This window comes from Mytilus edulis, chromosome 5 (genome assembly GCF_963676685.1).
Source record: "Mytilus edulis chromosome 5, xbMytEdul2.2, whole genome shotgun sequence".
Lineage (NCBI taxonomy): Eukaryota > Metazoa > Mollusca > Bivalvia > Mytilida > Mytilidae > Mytilus > Mytilus edulis.
In genome coordinates, this window is record NC_092348.1 from 96,244,155 (window position 1) to 96,267,623 (window position 23,469).

General features: G+C 32.5%; 2 protein-coding genes across 3 annotated transcripts; both read left to right on the top strand.

Moving 5' to 3' along the window:
- Positions 1–852: 852 nt before the first annotated feature.
- LOC139524872 (uncharacterized) lies at positions 853–10,014 on the top strand. 2 transcript variants are annotated; one of them, XM_071320000.1, is made up of 5 exons: positions 853–984; positions 4,446–4,712; positions 6,813–7,085; positions 8,143–8,430; positions 9,343–10,014. In XM_071320000.1, exons 1-5 carry the CDS (start codon positions 915–917, stop codon positions 9,660–9,662), a joined length of 1,218 nt encoding a protein of 405 aa, XP_071176101.1. In that variant the 5' UTR covers positions 853–914; the 3' UTR covers positions 9,663–10,014. The 2 variants fall into 2 exon arrangements, with proteins under 2 accessions (XP_071176101.1, XP_071176102.1); XM_071320001.1 differs by having other exon boundaries at positions 856–984; positions 4,322–4,712.
- Positions 10,015–13,834: 3,820 nt separating this feature from the next.
- On the top strand, positions 13,835–20,813 carry LOC139524873 (uncharacterized). The gene is made up of 6 exons (XM_071320003.1): positions 13,835–14,007; positions 15,587–15,832; positions 17,183–17,449; positions 17,793–18,098; positions 18,380–18,655; positions 19,871–20,813. The coding sequence occupies exons 1-6, from the start codon at positions 13,941–13,943 to the stop codon at positions 20,704–20,706; spliced, it is 1,998 nt and encodes a 665-aa protein (XP_071176104.1). The 5' UTR covers positions 13,835–13,940; the 3' UTR covers positions 20,707–20,813.
- The last annotated feature ends 2,656 nt before the right edge of the window (positions 20,814–23,469 follow it).

The window sequence follows — 23,469 nt, forward strand, 5'->3', positions numbered from 1 at the left end:
ACAACTTTTTGGGAATTTTGGATCCTCAATGCTCTTCAACTCTGTACATGTTCGGCTTTATAACTATTTTGATATGAACGTCATTATGTAGACGAAACGCGCGTCATGCGTACAAAATTATAATCCCGGTACCTTTGATATCTTAGGACTGAATTACTCATATCATTTAATAATACTAACCACTATACTTTATATGACGAGGTCATACGAAGTGAAGTATTGCGAAGCACGTTTTGAACGGATATGGTCTCTGTGAGAATAAATAAATTTGGTGTTTTTACTGTCTTCTGATTGGTTAAAATTATTAGTTTTATTTTTAATGTTGTAAATTTTGATGGCGACACGCCCACTCTGACGTTGTGTTTTCATACGCCAACATGTGTGTACGTTGTTATTGTTAATATAAATAATATAAAAAGTTCTTTGAGCCTTATTTTTGATAGAAATTTATTTATAATGAATGGCTATTATCTATTTTGATTTTATTGAACCATAAACTAATTTTTGACTCTTCACATTTTACATAATCCGCTTCGCTGATTATTCAATGTGAAGAGTCAAAAATTAGTTTTATGGTTCAATAAAATCAAAATAGATAATAGCCATTCATTAAATAAAATGTGCAGACAAATGACTTATGTTTAAAAACAAATCGTAAAATGAGAAAAGTTCCCATAGAAATTATATAATAGCCGGTGCACAATTCCTAGGTTACTTCCTCACATTCTTATAAGGCCATTGTTTATATTCATATCTTATATCATCACTGATTGCATTAAAAAGTTAATCGGAAACAAAGGTCCAAAGTGAAGTGTTCTAACAAGTGGTGTTACATTAAAAATACTTCAATACTTCAACTTCCTCATTATCTGTTGATCAGTGAAATAGACATGTGTAGATAAGTTCCGTCGAAAATGAATTATTTGTTGACAGTGGTTTGTATTCTGGATTCTCTGAGTTGTTTCATGGTAGGCTCTGTGTCAGGTATGTCAGTACTATTATTCATCGGTATTAGTTCAGAAATACATTAGTTGAAAGAATGAATTAACGATTTACAGGAGTAGGTTAAATTTGCTCTCATAAGTAAACATTTCAAAAGTCAAAAAGTAAATTGTACCAAAATATACAGACTAAGTATTTCCTTGGCATTTCATATGTGTTTTCTGAACTTTATGATATTACTGCATGAAATGTACCCGAGGAACAGTATATTAATATCAACCGACAATAACTGCAAACACACGGCATTTTATTTATTGCTTTGTTTATTGATGTGTTTTTTGTCATCTCTTCATCTCTTATATGGGTGTTATCGCGTTAAGTTATTGCCATGAGTTGAAGTTTTTTCATATTCTGTTTTGTGTTTTCCTGATTCGATCAAGTTGCAAAGATAAGTCTACCTGGGGGGGGGGGGGGGTGTTCTCGAGGAAAAGTAACGAACGATCTAGTGGCTACGACGGAGAACATCTATGGCAATATGCGACATATATTAATAATAAACTCATCATAGACACCAATATTCTATTTTATATTTACGCCAGATGCGCGTTTCTTTTACAAAATACTCATCAGTGAAGCTCGATTCCTAATAGGTGAAAAAGCCGTAATAATAAAATTAACGGTACCAATTTTCTTCCACCAGATGCGCATTTCGACAATAAAGTATGAATTGAAAAGATTTTCCAAACACAGCGAAGTTAATCTATTCCTGAGGTAGAAAAGCCTTAGTTTTAAAAAAAATTTAAAAGTCTAGTAAACAGTTAATTTATAAATATTACCATATCAAAGATAACTCATGTCGGCACATAAAAGAGGGACGAAAGATATCAAAGGGACAGTCAAACTCATAAATCTAAAACAAACTGACAACGCCATGGCTAAAAATGAAAAGGACAAATAAACAAGAGCACACACGACACAACATAGAAAACTAAAGAATAAGCAACACGAACCCCACCAAAAACTAGGGGTGATCTAAGGTGCTCCGGAAGGATAAGCAGATCCTGCTCCACATGTGGCACCCGTCGTGTTGCTTATGTGATATCAAATCCGGTAAATAGTCTAATTCGGTAGGTCACATTCATGAAAGGGAAGGGGATTGTAGTTACGACGTAAGGAACATATCCGATATCATTTGTGAAACGGTTATTCCATAACGGTCAACCAACTCGTGATGGCGTCCGTAAAATTTACGAAGGAATGATTTCAACTTCACCATTTGGAACTCTTGGTTTAATAGCTTCCTTGTGAGCAGCAACCCTCTATCAAGAAAATCATGATAGGAAATGCAAGCACGGGAATATCGTATCAGTTGGGAGATACATACCCCGTATGCAGGTGCTGCTGGAATGTTGCTACTTAGGAATAGAAAGTTCACAATTGGAAAGCTGAAATCATCTCTACTATATTAAAAAATAAAGTAATTATACGTTCTTATGTTGTACTGTTATACCACTGTCCCAGGTTAGGGGGAGGGTTGGGATCCCGCTTACATGTTTAACCCCGCCACATTATTTATGTATGTGCCTGTCCCAAGTCAGGAGCCTGTAATTTAGTGGTTGTCGTTTGTTTATGTGTTACATATTTGTTTTTCGTTCATTTTTATACATAAATAAGGCCGTTAGTTTTCTCGTTTGAATTGTTTTACATTGTCTTATCGGAGCCTATTATAGCTGACTATGCGGTATGGGCTTTGCTCATTGTTGAAGGCCGTACGGTGACCTATAGTTGTTAATGTCTGTGTCATTATGGTCTTTTGTGGATAGTTGTCTCATTGGCAATCATGCCACATCTTCTTTTTTATATGAATTTTTTTTTCACTCATTAATGAAAGTGAATTAGTGAAGTAATAATTCTCTTAGCACTAGTAAGGTTCAATTTTGTCATATTAAGCGAAGAAACATTCATGATGAATAATTCACTTGCAAGTAAATAAATCGACCTCATTGAATCCGTATTCTTGTGAACTTCAATTTAACCCCTTAACTAGATATGTTTAACGCATGATCTGTGCGGTTTTGGTTATTCAAAGGAACATAGTCTCAACATTGAAAGTGAAACAAATGCAAAACATTTAATTGACTGATTCGATACACTTAAAAATCACTCATAAAATCGACGATTAACATATGTCAACTCGGGTGTCAGGACTTAAATACATACGAAACAAAGCTATATACTATCTAGCCCATGTCCTGTAAATTGTTTATTTTAGACTTTTTTATAATTTGGATGAATGTTTTACATGGTTATAAATCAAATATGAGAATTTGAGTCAAATCGTTGATTATGAATGTGACAGCTATTTCCCCTTTAACATTTCATTTTCTTAAACACTTGGTTAGTAAATCAATCTATCAAGCGATGACTTTATCATTTAGGAACCTTTGTTAAAAAGCTTCTGGAATCGCTTCATATTCGTTAGTTTTCATTTAATATTTTTGCTGTTTGTCTTTTTTCGATTTCCAATAATGCAGTCTTTTTTTCTTTGACTTATTATTATCTTATCATATCCTATCATACAAACAAAACCAAATCTTTAGTTTAAACATATTTTATTTGCCTAAATATGCAAAAGGGATGAGACGCAAGTTAGTCGAACTTATATAGTCTTCTCCCATAACAATTTATAACAACAGAATATTTACAAAGCATGCATACAAACAATACATTATATATGTTATTAGTTACATGGTGTGTTAGAGACCTAATACGCGATATATTGGGTAAGTAACTTACCCAATATATCTCGTATTAGGTCCCTAGAATACCGTGTAACAAATTTATCTTACCGACTATCTTTTACATTTGCATGTGGTACTTAGACTAGCGACATACCAATTAAAGGGATTCAGTCTTCAATACTTAGTTTAAACATATTTAAGAACCTACTTCCATTTGTCTATACAAAACAAATACCAACAATACCAACAAGATAGCTTTAAATTTGTTTTATGAGTGTATTTCAATCGTTCATTATTAGTTTGTTCGTCTGTTTGTACCTTTTAGATTTCATTTTTGTTTTGAAAGGGCAGTTACTCCTTACTATCCCCATATGGATGCTTACCCAATATAGTAACTAACCATGTATCTTTTAGGACACCCTAAATCAAATTTATATAGTCACCATGTGTAGTCTATTAACTAATCATATCCCCATAAATCTATAAGAGGAAAAGATGGTGTGTGATGATGTGAATGGTTATACATAATACGCATGTATTTGCACTTTATAATGTGCTATATTACACAATTAGAAACCTTTTATACTCTTTAATAAATTCCTATACATTCTTTACAATTCTGTCATTTTCAACATTAGTTAAAGACGTATCACCGGAGGTTAAGATGATCAAATTTAGTGAAGAGTGGAGAGTTATCTGGTAACCAGTATACATAATTTGGTTCTTATATTGCATATTTAGGACAAAATCTTTACATTACAGGCACACTGTCGAAACCAGTTCTCACTTACGACAAGAAACCTTTTGTTGGAGAGCGCATTCGGTTTAATTGTTATTCAAGATATATAGGTACTCCGTCAAATTTATCGCAAAAAATTGGATATAAATTTAATTATAACTATAGACACTCTATGGACTCTTTCCTAGATATCACCCATTCCGAAAAGGGCAAAAATGTGTCCTGCCAAGCGTCAAATGAAATAGGAGAGTTATCTCCCATCAGCAACGTCATTACTCTTGATCCATACTGTGAGTATACGCATTTTATTTTAAATATTTGCCGTTGTTATCCATTTTCTTAATTCATTTAAATTTTGTAAAATACGCATACATTTTCTTTTCAAACCCAAAAGTATTTCAGAAAAAACATATTTACAACTAAGTTTCCAATTCCTCAAAGGACTTGAACTTCTATGGATTTTCCTAATATGAACAAAAATATGATGTGTTGTTGAAGTAAACTACACAGAAACCAACCGACAAAAATAACAACAAGACATCTATAAAGGTTATCATCTCATGAGAAGGCAACAATCTTCATCAATGGACAAACACAATACTGTATATACAAAATGTCAAGTTTTAAATCGCTCCCAAATCTTGAGATATCAACTATTACTCAAGGCCAGATGGGCCGTTTTGATTTTTTGGACAAAAGTAGAACTGTTTGATTTGGAAGATGAGAGAATTGATATAAAAAGATGCCTGACTTAATCTTATCTATATAAGATGTAGAAAAGGACATGGATTCTTTATACCAATGCTTTTTGATATGGAGCATAATCTAGTAAAGTTTTTAAATACATGTCTTTATTATGCATATTGTTTATTTTTCACCATGCTGCTAAATCTTAAAATTTTCTTTAATGTTCTGAACAATAACATATGTTCACTGGATTAAATAATAAAAATAGGAAAACATCCTATTTTTGTCCGAAAAGTTTTACCGTTGGAAATTCACTTTTCCCGTTTCATCAGGGATGCCTATAGATAACAGTATTGTATTTTTGAAAAAAAAGAAGAAGAAAACGCCTGTTCAAAGGAAGTTCAAAACTATTGTTTATATAAGAAATAAGATGAAACAATACTGATAAAAATAATTCCAATAATTTAACAATGCATACGGAAGAAAAGTTATGGGTAAGTTTCATCTACTGAACTTGATATACTCCGAAAGTATGGAAACACCTTCTTGTCTTCATATCTTTATAATATATACTCTGAAAGTATGGAAACACCTTGTCTTCATATCTTGATACACTTGGAAAGTATGGAAACAATTTTTTAATGTTTGTGTCATTTGGTTCTTGTGGAGAGTTGTCTCATTGGCAAACATACCACATCTTCTTTTTAACATTCATATATTTATAAACTCAGAAAATATGGAAACACCCTTTTGACTTTAAATCTTGATATAATCTGCAAGTAAGGAGACATCTTCTTGACTTCATATCTTAGTATACGTGTCTCTTTATTTCAATACACTTCGAAAGTATGGAAACACCTTCGCGTCTTTATAGATAAAAGACGCTGTGGTATGAGTGCCAAGGAGACAACTAGTGCTCTTTATCTAAGTTTAAATTTATAAAAGTAAACCATTATAGGTCAAAGTACGATTTGCAACACGGAGCCAGGACTTATACCAAAACCAAACCTATAAAGGGCCCCAAAAATGACTAGTGAAAAAACATTCAAACAGGTACAAACGGTATAAGTTATATATATATAAATAAAAAAAAACAATCCCCACCAAAAATGCAGGAGATCTCAGATGCTTCCGCCCCACATGTGGTACCTGTCGTATTGTTCATGGTAGTACAACCCCGGTTATAAGTGTAATTTTGTAGCCCACATTTGGAAAGGTGGGATGGGATGAGAACTTATTCGCTATTATCTGTGAACAGGATATTCTATAACGGAAAACCAACTTGTAACTAAAAAACTAATCAAAAGTACAAATTCTACCACGTCATTGCAGGTAAAGCATTCAAGTAAGGAAAATAAATTAAGAAGCTCATTTTACTCATGATTGGACTTATTTAAAGTTTTCGGGAGGGAAAATACGACTTTCATTTAGAGAAGATAAGAATTGCTATTCTTAAACAAGTAATATACTATTGAATAAATTATGTGTTTTCCTCGGAATTCAGTATATTTTTTTTTACAAAATAAAAAAGTATAACCATTGCAAAATCATGATATACTGTACAGGAAAAAGAAAGAAGCATTGATGATGTAAATTTCTGGAAATCATGATCCCAAAATTATGATTTATATCAAAAGTTAATATTAATCGTGCCAATTATTCATAGATTGACATTTTTAACGTTTTTCACACTTGTGCAACAGATGGACCTGAGGACATCACAACATTACCTACAGGTAGCGTTTACAATGTTATAGAAGATGAAACCGTCTCAATTGTCTGCTCGGCAAAATGTTATCCTAAATGCATCTTTGTATGGAAATACAACACTGATATATTCAGACAGTATAGAACAGGCAGCATTCTAACAATACAACATGTTAATCGATCACATGCTGGAGAATATAGATGCCGTGCTGATCATATCTCTGACTCTCAAAGATTCCAAAGAATCGACAGAATAATAAATGTCCAATGTGAGTTTAGTTTTTATTTGTATGTACATGTAAAAGTAAAAAGTAAACCAAATAAAGGCAACAGTAATATACTACTGTTCAAAACTCATAAATCGATAGAAAAAAACAAATCCGGGTTACAAACTAAAACTGAGGGAAACGCATTAAATATAAGAGAAGAACAACGACACAACATTAAAAGGTAAGACACACAGAAACGAACTAAGCATTAGACGAAATCCGATGAGAAAAATAAATAAAACAAATATAACATCAAAACTAAATACATGAATTTGGGATAGAAAAGTACTTATAATAATGTGAATTCATACTCAAATATAAGAGGAAACAAAGGACACAAAAACAATACAACGTTAAAATGTAACACAAACAGTAACGAACTATAATATAACAATGGCTATATTCCTGACTTGATACAGGACAAAACAACAAAAATACCCAACGCCAAGAAAAATTCAAAATGGAAAATTCCTTATTAAATGGCAAAACCGTAAGTTCAAACACATAAAAAGTAAAATCACAAAAATACTGAACTTAGAGGAAGATCAATTGGGAAAGTCCATAATCACATGGCAAAATCAAATAACAAAACGCATCAAAAACGAATGGACAAAAACTGTCATATTCCTGACTTGGTACAGGCATTTTCAAATGTAGAAAACGAATGTAAAACAACTGTCATACTCTTGACTTGGCACAGGCACCTCCTTATGTAGAAAGCTGTAAATTAAACCTGGTTTTATAGCTAGCTGAACCTCTCACTTGATTATGTAGGAATATGTGCTTGCCTACATACTTAGTTATTGTATGGCACTAGTGTATGTTCAAAAGTACATAGCACATGCTAAACCTAATATTACAGTATATTGGGTATTTTCAGTTATATAAATGTCAAGTTGGACTTTTTTACTAAAAGGCAAGTACCGATATATGATTCAGTGGATGCACAATGTTTAAGCTTAAGTTGATGACAAAAACAAATAAAGGATCAATTTATTGTTATCTCCATATTCATAGCACGTATGGAAAATTTAACAAAGTCTTGTTGTATCTGAAGGTCGACCAGCAAAACAAGTGGCAATTTTGAATGGTGAAATATTCACAACACTCAATAAGAAAGAGGTCGTAGAAATTTCTGTTGTATCTGATGTGGGACCAAACATAACGTGGATCGACGAAACTAGTTATACATGGGAGCGTACAGTGATGGACAATTTGAAATTCAACTACACGTCATTTATAATAGCTGAGAATTTATCCGACTTTGGCACATATGGAGTACAGATCTGCAACAACAATTGTTGTATAATAAAATTTATTCACTTGAAACAAATGATCAATCCAGGTAACCAATTTGTGCAATTTTAAGATGTTTGCCTATGAGACAAATGCCCACCACATGACAAACACGTAGAAGTTAGCAACTATAGGTCATCGTACAGCATTCAACAATGGGCAAAATTCATACCGCATAGTAAGCTGTAACATGCCCCAATACGACAAATGTTAATCATTTCTTCTTCCAGGAATTCAAACCAGAAAACTAACCTCAAAATAAAACAAAATTTGACTCTACAGCACAGCTACTAAATTGCAGGCACATACATATTGTTTTGGGTCTAATTTTACTCTCTTCAACTTTGAACTTGTTTGGCTTTATAAATATTTTGATATGAGCGTCACTGATGAGTCTTATGTAGACGAAACGCGCGTCTGGCGTACTAAATTATAATCCTGGTATCTATGATAACTATTTATTGATGTGTAATTCATTGATATGTTTGGTAAACATAAAGGTCTACCTGATAGTAGAAGGAAATATGTTATATAAAGTTTATGTATCACACGTTTGGATCTGAAAGCATTATAAAAATACTTTCAATCTCAAAACTCAGAAGCAGATACAAATAAAGTGGAAAGAAAAACAGTTGATACTGCATAAACTACAATAGGAGTGAAAGTTTAGGTCAATATCATTTTTTATTATGCCGGCTTCCACGATTCTCTCAACATTTCGATAAACTGAAAGAAAGAATAGTTATCTTCCAGTCTTTAACAGTTGTAAATTTAGTTCCCTGCAAAAATAAAAATGTATAACAAAAAAAAAAACGAATTCCAATGTTACAAAAGGGAAAGTCCATAAAAACTGAAAAAAACTAGACAGAAAGATCGATTAAAACAAATACCGCCAGAAAAATAATATGATTTTAACTTTCCAGTGATTGAATGTATGAATTATAACTTTACTCTTTTCCAGATGGCTTCAGACTTTTAGATTATATAGTTCCTATAACCGGTATAGCTGCGGGGCTTTTTATACTCATTTTAGTTACCATTTTTTTGTGTAACAGGAAAAGGCATGTAAGTCATAGAACCATCAAAGTGGCACCTAATGTCGAATACAAAAGAAAACCAAGATGCCACAGTTTTGAAGCTGACGAACCGTTATATGAAAATAAAAATACATTAAAAGTAAATAACCACTCTGAGGAACAACAAACTTCATACGAGAATTTACGAACGGAAGACAAGAATTGTCATGACGAGGGGGAATATGCTAATTTAAGACAAACATAAACATAAAAGAAGAAGAAAATGGAAGGAAAACGATCAACAGTTCAGAGTTGTAACCAATCTTTCTTTATGTAAAAACTGATTTTGTATAGATATCAAGAAGTTTTATGTACAAGACAACTCGTACACAACCAACGAGCTCTTCCCGACTTACTCTTATCCATATTTTGTACCATTTGTATGTATTTATGTATATATTATCAATATAAATATATCATGTGTAAGTTATTTACTGTAAATTTATTCGTTATTTTGTATTTCATAATTGATCCAGTGATATTATATTTTGTATAGTTATTTTGTATGATAAAGAGGTATTTGCTGTGAATGAAGTACAAAAGTCTTTGAATGTTTAGTTATGCTTGTTATTAGATATTTGAGTAAGCATATATTTGCAGTCTTTCATATTATCCCACTTTTTTTGTAATATATAATGAAAAAAAGGCAACACAATCTGTCAATTTGAATATATCCAAATAATTTTTTTTTAAACAGTGACTAAGAATAATCCTGATACATAATTTCCTGGATAATGGCTTTACGTTTTGGAGCGTCTAAGATCACTCCCAGCTTTTTCTGGGGTTCGTATTGCTACTTAGTCTTTATTTTTATGTTGTTTCCTGTGTACTATCATTTGTCTGTTTGTCGTTTTATTTTAGCCATGGCTTTGTCCGAGGGTATCACCAGCCCAGTAATCAACACTTCGGTGTTTACATGAATATCAATTATGTTGTACTTTTTATAAATGTCATGTTAACATGAGTATGAATTTTTCAAAATACTAAGGATTTTCTTATCCCAGGATTAAATAACCTTAGCCATATTTGGCATAATTTTTTGGAATTCTTGGTCCTCAATGCTCTTCAACTTTGTACTTGTTTAGCTTTATCTCTTTTTGATCTGAGCATCACTGATGAGAAAACGCTCATCGGCGTATTAAATTATAAGCCTGGTACCTTTGATAACTATTTGTCAGTGTGTTTTTGATCTATGAGTTTGATTGTACCTCTGGTGACGTGATGCATGCCTAGCTTGTAAACACCAACTCTGTGCTCACTTTTATTCATATTCCTTTTTGTATTACATTGATTTACATTTACGAATGTGACCTACCGAGTTAGACTATTAAACTGGTTTGTAATAACATGAGCAACATGACAGGTACCACATGGCGAGCAGGATCTGCTTACCTTTTCGGGGCTACTGAGATCACCCCAAGTTTTTGGTGGGGTTCGTGTTGCTAAGTCTTTAGTTTTATATGGTGTGTTTTCTGTACTATTATTTGTCTGTTTGTCTTTTTCTTTGTTAGCCATTACGTTGTCAGATTATTTTCGATCTTTGAGTTTGACAACCCATTCATCCTACACATATAATGACATCATTTCATTAATTTGAAATCCGAATGACATCGTACATTCCATAAATAGAATAGCAATCGACTACAGTTATATAGAACACGTTCCTATCATGATTTCCTTGATAGAAAGTTGCTGCTCACAAGAAAGCCATTACACCAAGAGTTTCAAATAATGAAGTTGAAATCATCCCTTCGTAAATTTTACGGCCGCCATCACGAGTTGGTCGACCGTATGGAATAACCATTTCGCAGATGATATCGGATACGTTCTTTACGTCTTTTAAAACTACAATCCCCTTCGATTTTTATGAATGTGACCTACCGAATTAGACTATTTACCGGGTTTGTAATAAAATGAGTAACACGACAAGTGCCACATGTGGAACAGGATCTGCTCACCCTTCCGAAGCACATGAGATCACCCCCAGTTTTTGGTGGGGTTCGTGTTGCTCAGTCTTTGATTTTCTATGTTGTGTCATGTGTACTATTATTTGTCTGTCTGTCTTTTTCATTTTTAGCGATGGCGTGGTCAGTTTGTTTTCGATCTATGAGTTTGGCTGTTCCTCTGGTATCTTTCGTCCCTCTTTTATGAACTCTTACTTACTACTGGAGAACTCTGAGATCACCTATGGATTTGGATAGGGTTCTTGTTGTTCAGGTTTTAGGGTTTTAGTTTTCTGTGTTGGTTTTGTATACTGTTTGGTGTTGCTTGGTCTTTTTTCTTTATTGCCACGGCGTATTCTGTTTACCTTCGACTTTTAAATTTGGCATGTTTTATCTCTCTTATACTACACAAATTTAAAACATGTTAAACCTCGCAATATCTAAAGGCCTGTTCCAAGCAAGGAATCTCTAGATCTTGTTAGTCTTATATGTTGTTAGTGTTTGTTCTTTTCGGAGTTTATTGTGGCGTCCATTTTTTTCTTAACTAGTACACATAACCGTTTAGGAATAAGCTGACATTTCCAATTTTAGCTTTCGCTCATCAAACTGGACATAGTTGAATTATTTATCAATTAATTCGAATTTGTTGATATCTTAGCTGTTATGGTTTTCTTAAATTTAGATTAAAAAAAAAACCGTCCGGATGAACTTTATTGAAAACCGTAGTAAACTTATCCTCTAAATTATGGTAAAACTCCAAGGAAAATTCAAAACGTAATAAATAGCCTTCATTACATGGGAAACATAAAAGCTCAAACACCTCAATCGAATGAAATACGAATATTCCTGGCATGGTTCGGGCAAATCAATGGTGTTATAGCTAGCTATACAACTTACTTGTATGACAGTCGCATATAACTATATCATGTAGACAACAATTTGCGAGAAACAAAAACTGATAAATTTATACTGCGTCAAAGATTAAATTTATTTGTCCAGTGTATGTTCACTTATTTTTGTTAATATGTCATTTCAATTGATATTGTACAGTGTGTCTTTCTATGTTGTGATTTTACATAAATCGTTCAAGTAAGGGGGAAGGCTGTACCTATTAAAACGTTAAAACAACTGCATGTATTTGCACCTGTCCTTAGACAGGAACCTGATGTTAAGTGGTTGTCATTTGTTGATGTGGCTCATGACTGTTTTTCGTTTCTCGTCTTTTTATATAGATTAGAGTTTTGTTTTTGTTTGAATGTATTTACACAAGTCATGCTTTGTGCCCTTTATAGCTTGCTGTTAGGTGTGAGCCAAGACTCCGTGTAACCAACAAATGATTATTTAGATGCAGAAAAAACTGGAATGTAGACACTATATAAAAAAGGCACATAAGAAAACACGAAAAACAAGAACACAGATAAACACAACATAGATCCCATTATTCTGCATCATTTTCCGATCGTAAAACCAATCAGTTAGCGATAACATATGTTTTTCAGGAAACTTTCTTATCGAGTCAGTTAATATTTTCGACAGACTGTATTCAACTGTTGACGTTATATTTGAATTAAAATTGTCATTTCAGCTTAAAAGAATGTGAACATTAGTTTATACAGTTCATAGAAGTTTTTTTGTATCAAAAGGATATTTGTTTATTTAGTCTTTGTCCTTTTTTTCAATAAAAGTCATCGTCATTTTATAGATATAGAAAGATGTGGCATGAATACCAATGGGACAACACTCCATCAAAGTGACATTTTGTAAAAAGGAAACCATTATGGATCAAAGTTCGACCTTAAACACAGAGCCTTGGCACACATCGAAAGGTAAGCTATAAAGGGCCCATAATAAATCGAATGAAATTTTTCAACCAGGAAAACCGACTGCCTAATCTATATAAAATAACGAGAAACGAGAAACACTTTTTTATGAACACCATAAACAAACAACTACCTCTGATGTGTAGTTACGAATGGTTTGCCTTTCGCGATTTATATTTTAAATATTTCTCAAAAAGGTTTCTTTATTTTTCGTTCATTTTTTTATATAAATTAGGCCGTTAGTTTTCTCGTTTGAATTGTTTTACATTGTCATTTCCGACGCCTTTTATAGCTGACTAAACGGTATGGGCTTTGCTCATTGTTGAAGGCCGTATGGAGACATATAGTTGTTAATTTCTGTGTCATTTTGGTCTTGTAGTTAGTTGTCTCATTGGCAATCATACCACATCTTCTTTTTTTATATTCTACAGTTGAGGACCACTTATAAAAAAGGTGCTTCAGCATGTTGTTTATTTTCGTCCAAATTTCAATATATAGGGACTTAAAAATTAAAATAAAGATAAAAAAACGGAAACCAGTTCTCGTTCAAACAAGTGGTTTGTAAAGGGGAGGATCCACCTAATTACATTGAAAACAAATGGTAGGAAAGAAACGACACGAAACCACTTATTATATACTTCCTGCTTCGGAAAACAGTTTTTAGCTTTATGTAAAGTAAAAGCAAACAAAAAACAAAACAAAAAAATCACATGAGACGATATGAACATCATGAAAGTAATTTTTATTGGTATCAATGGATTTCTACTGATTCTATCATTTGTATCAGGTGGGTAAATTTTTGCAACCTCGTATTTAAAAACCATACTCTTTAAAATTTGATTTTTGAAAATATATTGCTGCTATTGACAAAACATTGCATAAAAGTAAGAGCACAAGTCATTAAAAAAATTGACAATTAAAAACGGAATTTAGAGACAAGGGTTTGAAGATGCAAGGAGCACAAGAAAACTAACGTTAGACTGTCTCTACATTTGGAAATTTTCAATTGTAACCCACTATTATTGTAATCAAAGCACAATTGTTACGTTTCAAGATGCAGACATACAGTAAACCAAGCAAATAGAAACTAATTAAAGAGAGAAATGTTTCTACATATTTAAAATTAATAAATCAATATTTACAAAAAAAAGAGTCGCTAGATACTAATTGGACATTAAAAAACAAGTCTAATTGACATCATAAAATGATAAATCCGATACCCTTTTGGAGTTTACTTTCATCAGGAACGATTGAAGCCAAATATTTAAAATTCAAAGATCATGATGATGTTAACGAACAGGAACTGTTTCAGACCTATATGAACAAATTCTTCAAAGTTTAACTTTACCTGAGTGAGTTGAAACCTTATTTTCATTATAATTTAAAAAGCTATAAACAGACAGGTTTATAAAAGTGTGTCACAAATTATGTCGGTTCTGATATACTAACCACTGCGCTGATGAGAACTTGAAGCTTATACGAGATCCTCATTTGTGATTATTTATCTCTTACATCTACAAGTTTTAAACATCGTTAAAAGACTGTCAGCTCATTATATGGTATTTCTCATCTCAAGACTATTTCTCCTTTTAAAACCTGGGTATACTATTTCCCTCATGGTCTGTGTTTTAGATTATGTCGGTGTTTACATTTTTGATATAAAATTTCTGGTTGTGTAGATTTAATTTCTTTATGTTTTGGGTTGGGTTTTTTTTGTGTCTGTTTCTTTAAATAACAGCACTAAATTTGTAATTACAAATGTACCACTGTGAGTGTTATAAAAAAGACATTTCATTTGAATTGAAGAAAAATGGTTTAAACATGAAAAAAAGGAAGACTTGTGATGTCTATGAGCATGTTAATCATGGACTGATCAAATAACAAGTTGTTTCTGAGAGGGGTTCAGGTATTATAATTGGTTTTTATAACGAATAAATTGTGTGCTGACATCAAAAGAAAATGAAATAGAGAACAGGACAACATCATGATAACAATTCTCAAAAAGTATACTTACAAAAAAACTGAACTCCGAAGAAAATTCAAAACAGAAATTCCGTAATTACATGGCTAAACCAAAATCTCAAACACATCAAACAGATGGATAACAACTGTCAAATCATTGAATTGGCACAGGCATTTTTTATGAAGACAATTGGGGATTAAACCTAGTTTTTTATGAAGACAATGGGGGATTAAACCTGGTTTAAACAATTCCATTATGATTAGCATCAATAGATTAAAATGAGTTATGAGATCATTTTTGTTTTTTTGTTTTTTTTTTATATTTCGAATATTTCGAATTTTAAATCGACATAAAAAAGTTGTAAAGGCTAATAATAAATAGCAATTATTTTTTATGTTTACAGGTCGACTGTTGAAACCAAAGATATCTTTTGACAAATATCCGTTTGTTGGCGAGCGAGTACATTTTAAATGCAATTTAGTTAACGAACGTAACAACAGTTATACTTATTTCTACGGAGATAAACACTCTCGATATAATTTTTTAGATGTCACTCTTTCTGATAAAGGAAGGAAAGTATCTTGCCAATCAACCAATCGCAATGGCGTAAAATCGAATTTCAGTAACGAGCTGACATTGGATCCACATTGTGAGTTTTAATTAGTATACGAATGTTAGTTTTTAGGTAACTATATCACAATATATAACATAGATAATTTTTCAATGCTTAATAAATGCAAATGCGCACTGCACATGCATTAAATATTTACATATCTTAAAGTTTGGTCGTAGATTTTAAGCATAAAGCTAGCTTAATATACCCTTTTTTATTGGATATATTTGTGCCCAAAAAAGTAAAATCACAAAAATCATGAACTCCGAGGAAAATTCAAAAAGGAAAGACCCTAATCAAATGGCAAAATCAAAAGCTTAAACACATCAAACGAATGGTCCTTGTACAAGTCAGGAGTGTGACCATTCGAAGTATAGAAGAGAATAATTTAAAAAAAAAAAACGATTGTACCTAAGGATATGCCCTTATCACAATTCAATGATACAAAATAACTAGTATAATGGGCAACTTATTATTCTAAATATGTCTCTAGGACATCTAATAAGGCTTGAATATTTTTCATCAAACCAAAACCTTCTTCCCCATTCTGATAATATTTTTTATTATTGCAAAAGTTTTTACTTTATTGATATGTTGCATTGATAAAACAATACAGTTAAATGTTTCCTTATTATTGAAGGACAAGCAGATACACTTGACAACCACTTCCTTTGATCTTTTATGGATAGTTGTCTCATTGGCAATTATATCACATCTACTTATTTTATATTGGTACTTATGGAAGTGTGTTGAAAATTAAACTAGAGTACCTCTTCCTGTTTTGTATCTGTAATCAGAATAATAAACACAAGTGTTATCACACGCACTGTCTTGAAAATGTACCATGATTGTCTATAATTGATATAAAAAGATTAAAAGAGGAAGAATATGAATAAAAAGATACCAACTTCTTATGAAAAAAAATGTTTTGACAGAACCATCAGAATCTCCAGTGAACAGAATACAAAAAGTCCTTCGTAATTCAGTTTGGCCTCCTTCCTTCTTTGTGTCTAGCATCTATGATGAATCTTGTGCAGACTCGCTGCTAACGAAACTAGTATACTAAATTATAATACTGGTACCGTTGATAACTGTATATGTACTGAATTTGCATTTAAATCATCAATAATATGTGTCATTTTTTTGTTTCGCAAAAAGAAGCTGATGTTTCCCCTAATCGTGCAGACCCTGCAAAAACTGGCAAGATGACGAATATCAATTAAGGCACTGATCCTACTTTTAAATGGTATTCTTAATGAGTTATCTACATTCATCCCTCTTTCCTTAATTTCAACATTTAATTATAAACAGGGTGGCAACAACACAACAAATATTATAGTACCTACCATTTATTATTTAGCGTTTTATGTTATGCTTTATTTACAGATGGACCGGAAGACGTTCAGATATCTCCTACAGGCAATGTTTACAATGTTACTGAACATGACCGACTCTCCCTTGTGTGTTCAGCAAAGTGCTATCCAGGTTGCAACTTTTCTTGGACATACACAAAATGGCAGAAAGCTTATCTATGGAGTAACCTTAAATTCAACAAAGTGAAACGAGTAAACGGTGGACTGTATAGATGCCACGCCAATCACACGGAAGTAACCACAAAAACTAAAGTGAAAGATATTACTATAAACGTTCTCTGTGAGTAAAACATTATGCAAAAGTAACTGTTATAAGTTTATCTTTCAGAAACAGTTAGACAACGGAAACGCATGCCAATTTGTGAAAATAACTAAACAGTTTGTATGCACATCAAAATCAGTAGGACCAAAATAGAAGAGACAAAGCTATATCTTGCTTTAGGTTTTATCCGGCCACGTTTCTTAATCTAAAGACTTCCCCCTTTCTTATTCGACTTGGAGTTCGATTTTTTGTGACTGTTTATTTCTATGATTATGTTAAATGTTTTTAAAACAAATGTAAAATACTTATTTCAGCAACAAATTAGACGATTTTCAAACTATGACTTATTTTTTTTTGTCAGATTCTCCGACTTTCTCTGATTATATACGATTTGACACTAACTTTACAATGTCATGGAGATATACCTTCCCGGAAGGCAAGTTCAATTTTCTAGTATACATCCAGAGCAATCCTACATCCAGCATACGAATGATCAGTTCAAACCTTTATACACAAATAGCTGCACAGTGCTCTAGAATGGGGGAATCAGGTTATTACAGACTAGGACTACCTCGCATGTCATGTGAGAACTCGGGAAACTATACATTAGTAGCAAGCAATGGTATTGGTATGAGTTCTCATAGGACAGTGCAACTAACTATATTGTGTAAGTTTTTATTATCCTTTCTCTCTTTCAAAGCATTTAACATATGTATATCTGTGCAATTGATTTCTTATCTCCGATGTTTTAAGTGTACCATAAGTGGATTATTAACTGTGTTACTTTATTCCAGCGCACCTGAGTTTCTCTCCTTAACAGGACTAGGATTATCTAACGCGTGTTTGTCTCTTTATGTCAATTATTTAATTGTTTCAAGCGGCAATTGTTAGAAGTAAAAACAACTGTTATAGTTAATAATCTAATATTGAAATAACTTGATTTTAAAGGCAAGCCTAAAAAACTTCTTATTGCTCCGAACGAAACACATACTGAACTTGGACAAGAATGGATTGTGCAGTTATCTGTTATATCTAATCCAAAACCAAACGTCACATGGGTAAACAGAACCAGCAATCAATGGGAACTGATAAAGGTGGAGGATTTGAGATTCAAATTTACTTCAGTTTTAAAGGCTGACCAGCTGTCAGATTATGGAGTGTATGGAATAATAATATGCAACACTATTGGATGTATTACAGAATATGTCGTTTTACAACCAAAAGGTAAACAGAATAAATGTAAATAGAATAAAACGAAATTGCAGGTTGCAAGCAATTAAATATCCTGGGGATAAGTATCACAAAATTGATCAAATCAAGTAATGTTTAAAGCGACATAATAAAGTTTACACCTAAAGTAGTGACAATTCGAAGAGATAATATGTCGAAGTCATCGAAAAACAAAATAGTACCATATCACAATGATTGATTTAAAGATGATGAACTTAAATTACAGCCGGTTATCAGATCAAAGGATATGGTATTCAAATGTAGACATCTTCCTCCGCACACGTTTAAATTTATATTGGCGTTTCCATCAGTTTTAGTTTGTAACCTGATTTGGGTTTTTTCTCAATCGATTAATGAATTTCGATCAGCAGTATACTACTTTTGCATTTATTTAAATTAGTTTGAAAACTCCTATTTAATAGATATATTCGGGGGCGGTGTAGATTGATCTTGTGAATGCATATGGTATGATAATAACTATTATTATAATAAAATATCACGATTGTCGAAAACAGGATATCAGTTTAATTCAAATCCACTCAAAAGTAGTAAGACAAACTCACAAAAGGTGGAAATGAATTATAACGTTAAAAAAATCCACCACGAAAATGTGGACGAAAGATACCAGAGGGACAGTCAAACTCATAAATCGAAAATAAACTGACAACGCCATGGCTAAAAATGAAAAAGACAAACAGACAAACAATAGTACACATGACACAACATAGAAAACTAAAGAATAAAAAACACGAACCCCACCAAAAACTAGGGGTGATCGTTCCCTCTTTGAAGCGATCACAACAAAAAACAAACAGTACTCAATTAAATGCATATATGGAGAGTTGTCTCATTGGCACTCACACCACATCTTCCTATATCTATATATCCTAAGTATCAAAGTAAGAATGTAGATATTTCACATATTATGTCTATCACTTGTTCACACATTGTTCTCAATATAATGAAATTGTAAGTGACTGCCATGCAAGTGAGAGAAATAGCTTGCTATAAAAACCAGTATATTCTATCATTTTCTACATAAAAAGCCTATAACAAGTCAGGAATATGACAGTTGTTATCCATTCGTTTGATGTGTTTGAAATTTTGATTTTTCTATTTGTTTATAGACTTTTCGTTTTGAAGTTCGGTATTTTTGTACATTGTTTAGCATTATCCGAGTGTTTGTAATAATTCGCTTCACTTTTGCAGAAAAAAAGGATTATTTAGTGTTTGCAGTTTCTGTTGGTGGAGCAGCACTGTTCTTAATATGTATAGCCACGTGCTGGTTTTGCTGTAGAAAAAAACGACAGCAAAACAAAGCAATAAATGAGCAGCCTATAAACAAAGCAATAAATGAGCAGCATAAAAACAAAGCAATAAATGAACAGGCTAAAAACAAAGCAACAAATAAGCAGACTAAAAACAAAGCTATACAAGAGCAGCCTAAAATCAAAGCTATAAAAGAGCAGCCTAAAATCAAAGCTATAAATGAGCAGCCTAAAAACAAAGCAATTGTTCAGCAGCCTAAAAACAAAGCAATCAATCAACGGCCTAAAACCAAAGCAACCAATCATAAGCCTAAGAACAAAGCAACAAATGAGAAGCCTAAAAACAAAGCAATCAATCAACGGCCTAAAACCAAAGCAACCAATCATAAGCCTAAAAACAAAGCAACCAATCAACAGCCTAAAACCAAAGCAACCAATCAACAGCCTAAAAACAAAGCAACCAATCAACAGCCTAAAACCAAAGCAACCAATCAACAGCCTAAGAACAAAGCAACAAATGAGAAACCTAAAAACAAAGCAATCTATCAGCAGCCTAAAAACATCACAGAAAATGGTGATCACGAAGATGTTGAACATTTTTACGATGATATAAGCACTAGCTATTTCCCGAGTGTACATTACCGTAATTCAGAACATGAAGACACCAACGCATATACTAATCCTGGATATGTAAACTTACAACAGCCAAAGCAAGAGGTGGATAATCGTAATAACAAAAATGATTCATCGTCAAGAAAATATGTGAACATAAAATAGTAAAAACCGTTGTTTAGCAGTTTAAGCTATTTAGTCACACACACTATTTCAACTATTTTGTATTCGTTGTTCTATCTTTTTTGTACAATTTAAATGTGTCAAATGTATTTTTTTCTTATTATTTTTTTTTATCGTTTAGTAGTAGTTTACATTTAAAAGACAAGACAATGTCGTTAAAACAAATCTGAAAGAAAACCTGCAGTATTACAAATGGTATATGGTATGATTGCCATAATATGAAAAGCCCAGAAATGACAAATGCAAAACGATTCAAATGAAAAAACTGACGGTCTAACTTATGTAAAAAAATAATGAACGAAAAACAAATATGATAGAAAGCTACAAACGACAACCACTGAATTACAGGCTCCTGACTTGGGCCAGGCAAAACTGAATGAGACGGGTTTCAACGAGTTAGATGTCTCCCAAACCTCCTCCTTACATGGAAAAGAGGTGCAGCAGCACAACAATAGAACACACAATATAAAACAATTAACGAATAACAAATATGATAGGTAACATCAAACAAAACCACATCTCATCTACAGGCTCCAGACTTAGGATAGGGGCATATAGAATGTGTCTGTAAGTGATAAATTTTTGCCCTAAAATTGGACAGTGTATTAGGTAGTGAGGTATAGCACAACATTATAACAACCCTCCTCCTTACTAGGAAAAGAGGTGCCGCAGAACAACACAATTACAAACAATAAACGAATAACAATTATGATATACAACACCAAACAACAACCACATCTCATATACAGGCCCCATACTTAGGTAGGACAGGGGCATATAGAATATCTTTGTTAGTGCTAAATTTTCGCCCTAAACTCGGACATTGCATGGTATATTGGTACAGCACAACAATATAACAATCTGAAAAAAATAGGATTGAATGCTCTTCAACTTCATACTTTATTTGGCCTTTTCAACATTTTGGATTCGAGCGTCACTGGTGAGTCTTTTGTAGACGAAACGCGCGTCTGGCGTAAATATGAAATTTTAATCCTGGTATCTATGATGAGTTTATGAATAGTTTTACACTTTATTTATTTTGTATTAATTCCTCTAAATTTATCTAAATAAAAATATGAAAAATTGTATTTTTTCATTATACATTTTTGGTTTGTATATATAGAGCATATAAATGAAAACCCCAAACCATCAACATAAAATAAATACAGAGTTCAACATTCAATCTAAAACGATAGACAAGACCAGTATCACATGGCAAGATCTAAATTGATTATTGGTGGCCGACAATATCTAAAGATAAAAGAATCGAGGAAGAAAAGTCTCCTTCGTCTTTGAAGGAATATTCATTCTATGATTATTGCTTCTGAAAACGCTATATAAAGAAAAAGATTGTTAGCCAAAACATATTATCAGCTGTTCTTTATTTTCTTTAATTATATATTTATTTCAATCAGTGCTGAGAATTTTTTTGAAAATTTTACGAATCCGCAAGTACAAATTTGTCCATAACAATTCGGGACATTGCATTATGCGTTTCCTTCAAATCATAAGAGAAACAAAATTTAAAATAGAAGGCGTTCTTTTCTGCACAAACTTTCACATGAAATAGTTTATTTGTCTCACTTTTTAGTTTATTTGTCTGTCACGTTTTAGTTTATTTGTCTGTCACTTTTTAGTTTATTCAAAGTTGAGACACAATGGCTATGAATGTTGGAAGTTGCATTATTGAATAAAGGATGCGATTGGCCATGAATTGTATTTTATTTTAACATTTTCCCGTTGAAAACAATACTTATCCACTTTTGTTTAAAATTGCTCGTTAATATTTTTTTTCTATTAATTTTTAAATTTGATTATCTCGAATGAACAAATGTTTTCTTTATGTTTTTATAATCTCCCTTCCCTCGATAGATTTATTTGTGTTAATATGTGGCAAAACTATTATTTAAACTGTATACTAATAAATATCGTACCAATTACCAAGACAGGAATATGACAGTTGTTATCCATTTGTTCGATGTGTTTGAGCTTTTGATTTTGACATTTGATTAGGGACTTTCCGTTTTGAATTTTCCTCAGAGGTCAGTATTTTTGTGATTTTACTTTTTTTATACCATACATAAGATAATTCCTGATAATTTTTATAGAGTAAAATATTAAAGACGAACACATGCGTAGTGATCTGGAAAGAAATGTTTGTTTCCAGGATAGCACAATTCAAGGTTTTTTAACGACCTTGACCAATGGGGATCTTGGACGGTCGGTATCTCGAATATCCTCTGTTTGATGCTCTGTTATGACTATGGTCATGGCTGCAGATTAATGTTAAGTATACAGGGACATGATTTCGAATTTAAAGTGGATCTTGTAGGAATTGCCATGAGGAGCCTTTGTAGTAATCCGCTCGCGAATACATCATAACCATCAGTCAGAATTATTAATATTAGGTATTTAGACCACAATGTGGATCAATGTGCATTGATCTCCTACAATTTACTGTAGGACTGAAAGGAACAGATTTAGAATAGATGAATTGTCTTTTTTTTTCAAGTAATTGAATAGATTTGTCATACAATTTTAAGTTCTTACTTTTAGAAGAATTGATAACAGAACAGTTATCGTCGGCAACTATAGAAGAGGGACGAAAGATACCAAAGGGACGGTCAAACTCATAAATCTAAAACAAACTGACAACGCCATGGCTAAAAATAAAAAAGACAAACAGAAAAACAATAGTACACACGACACAACATAGAAAACTAAAGAATAAACAACACGAACCCC

Excerpts from the sequence above, each read along its gene's own strand:
- LOC139524872 (XM_071320000.1), top strand. The coding sequence starts at position 915 with ATGAATTATTTGTTGACAGTGGTTTGTATTCTGGATTCTCTGAGTTGT. Across the intron at positions 985-4,445 it reads CATGGTAGGCTCTGTGTCAG|GCACACTGTCGAAACCAGTT; the intron begins GTATGTCAGTAC and ends TTTACATTACAG. Across the intron at positions 7,086-8,142 it reads CAGAATAATAAATGTCCAAT|GTCGACCAGCAAAACAAGTG; the intron begins GTGAGTTTAGTT and ends TTGTATCTGAAG.
- LOC139524873 (XM_071320003.1), top strand. The coding sequence starts at position 13,941 with ATGAACATCATGAAAGTAATTTTTATTGGTATCAATGGATTTCTACTG. Across the intron at positions 15,833-17,182 it reads GCTGACATTGGATCCACATT|ATGGACCGGAAGACGTTCAG; the intron begins GTGAGTTTTAAT and ends CTTTATTTACAG. Across the intron at positions 18,656-19,870 it reads TGTCGTTTTACAACCAAAAG|AAAAAAAGGATTATTTAGTG; the intron begins GTAAACAGAATA and ends TCACTTTTGCAG.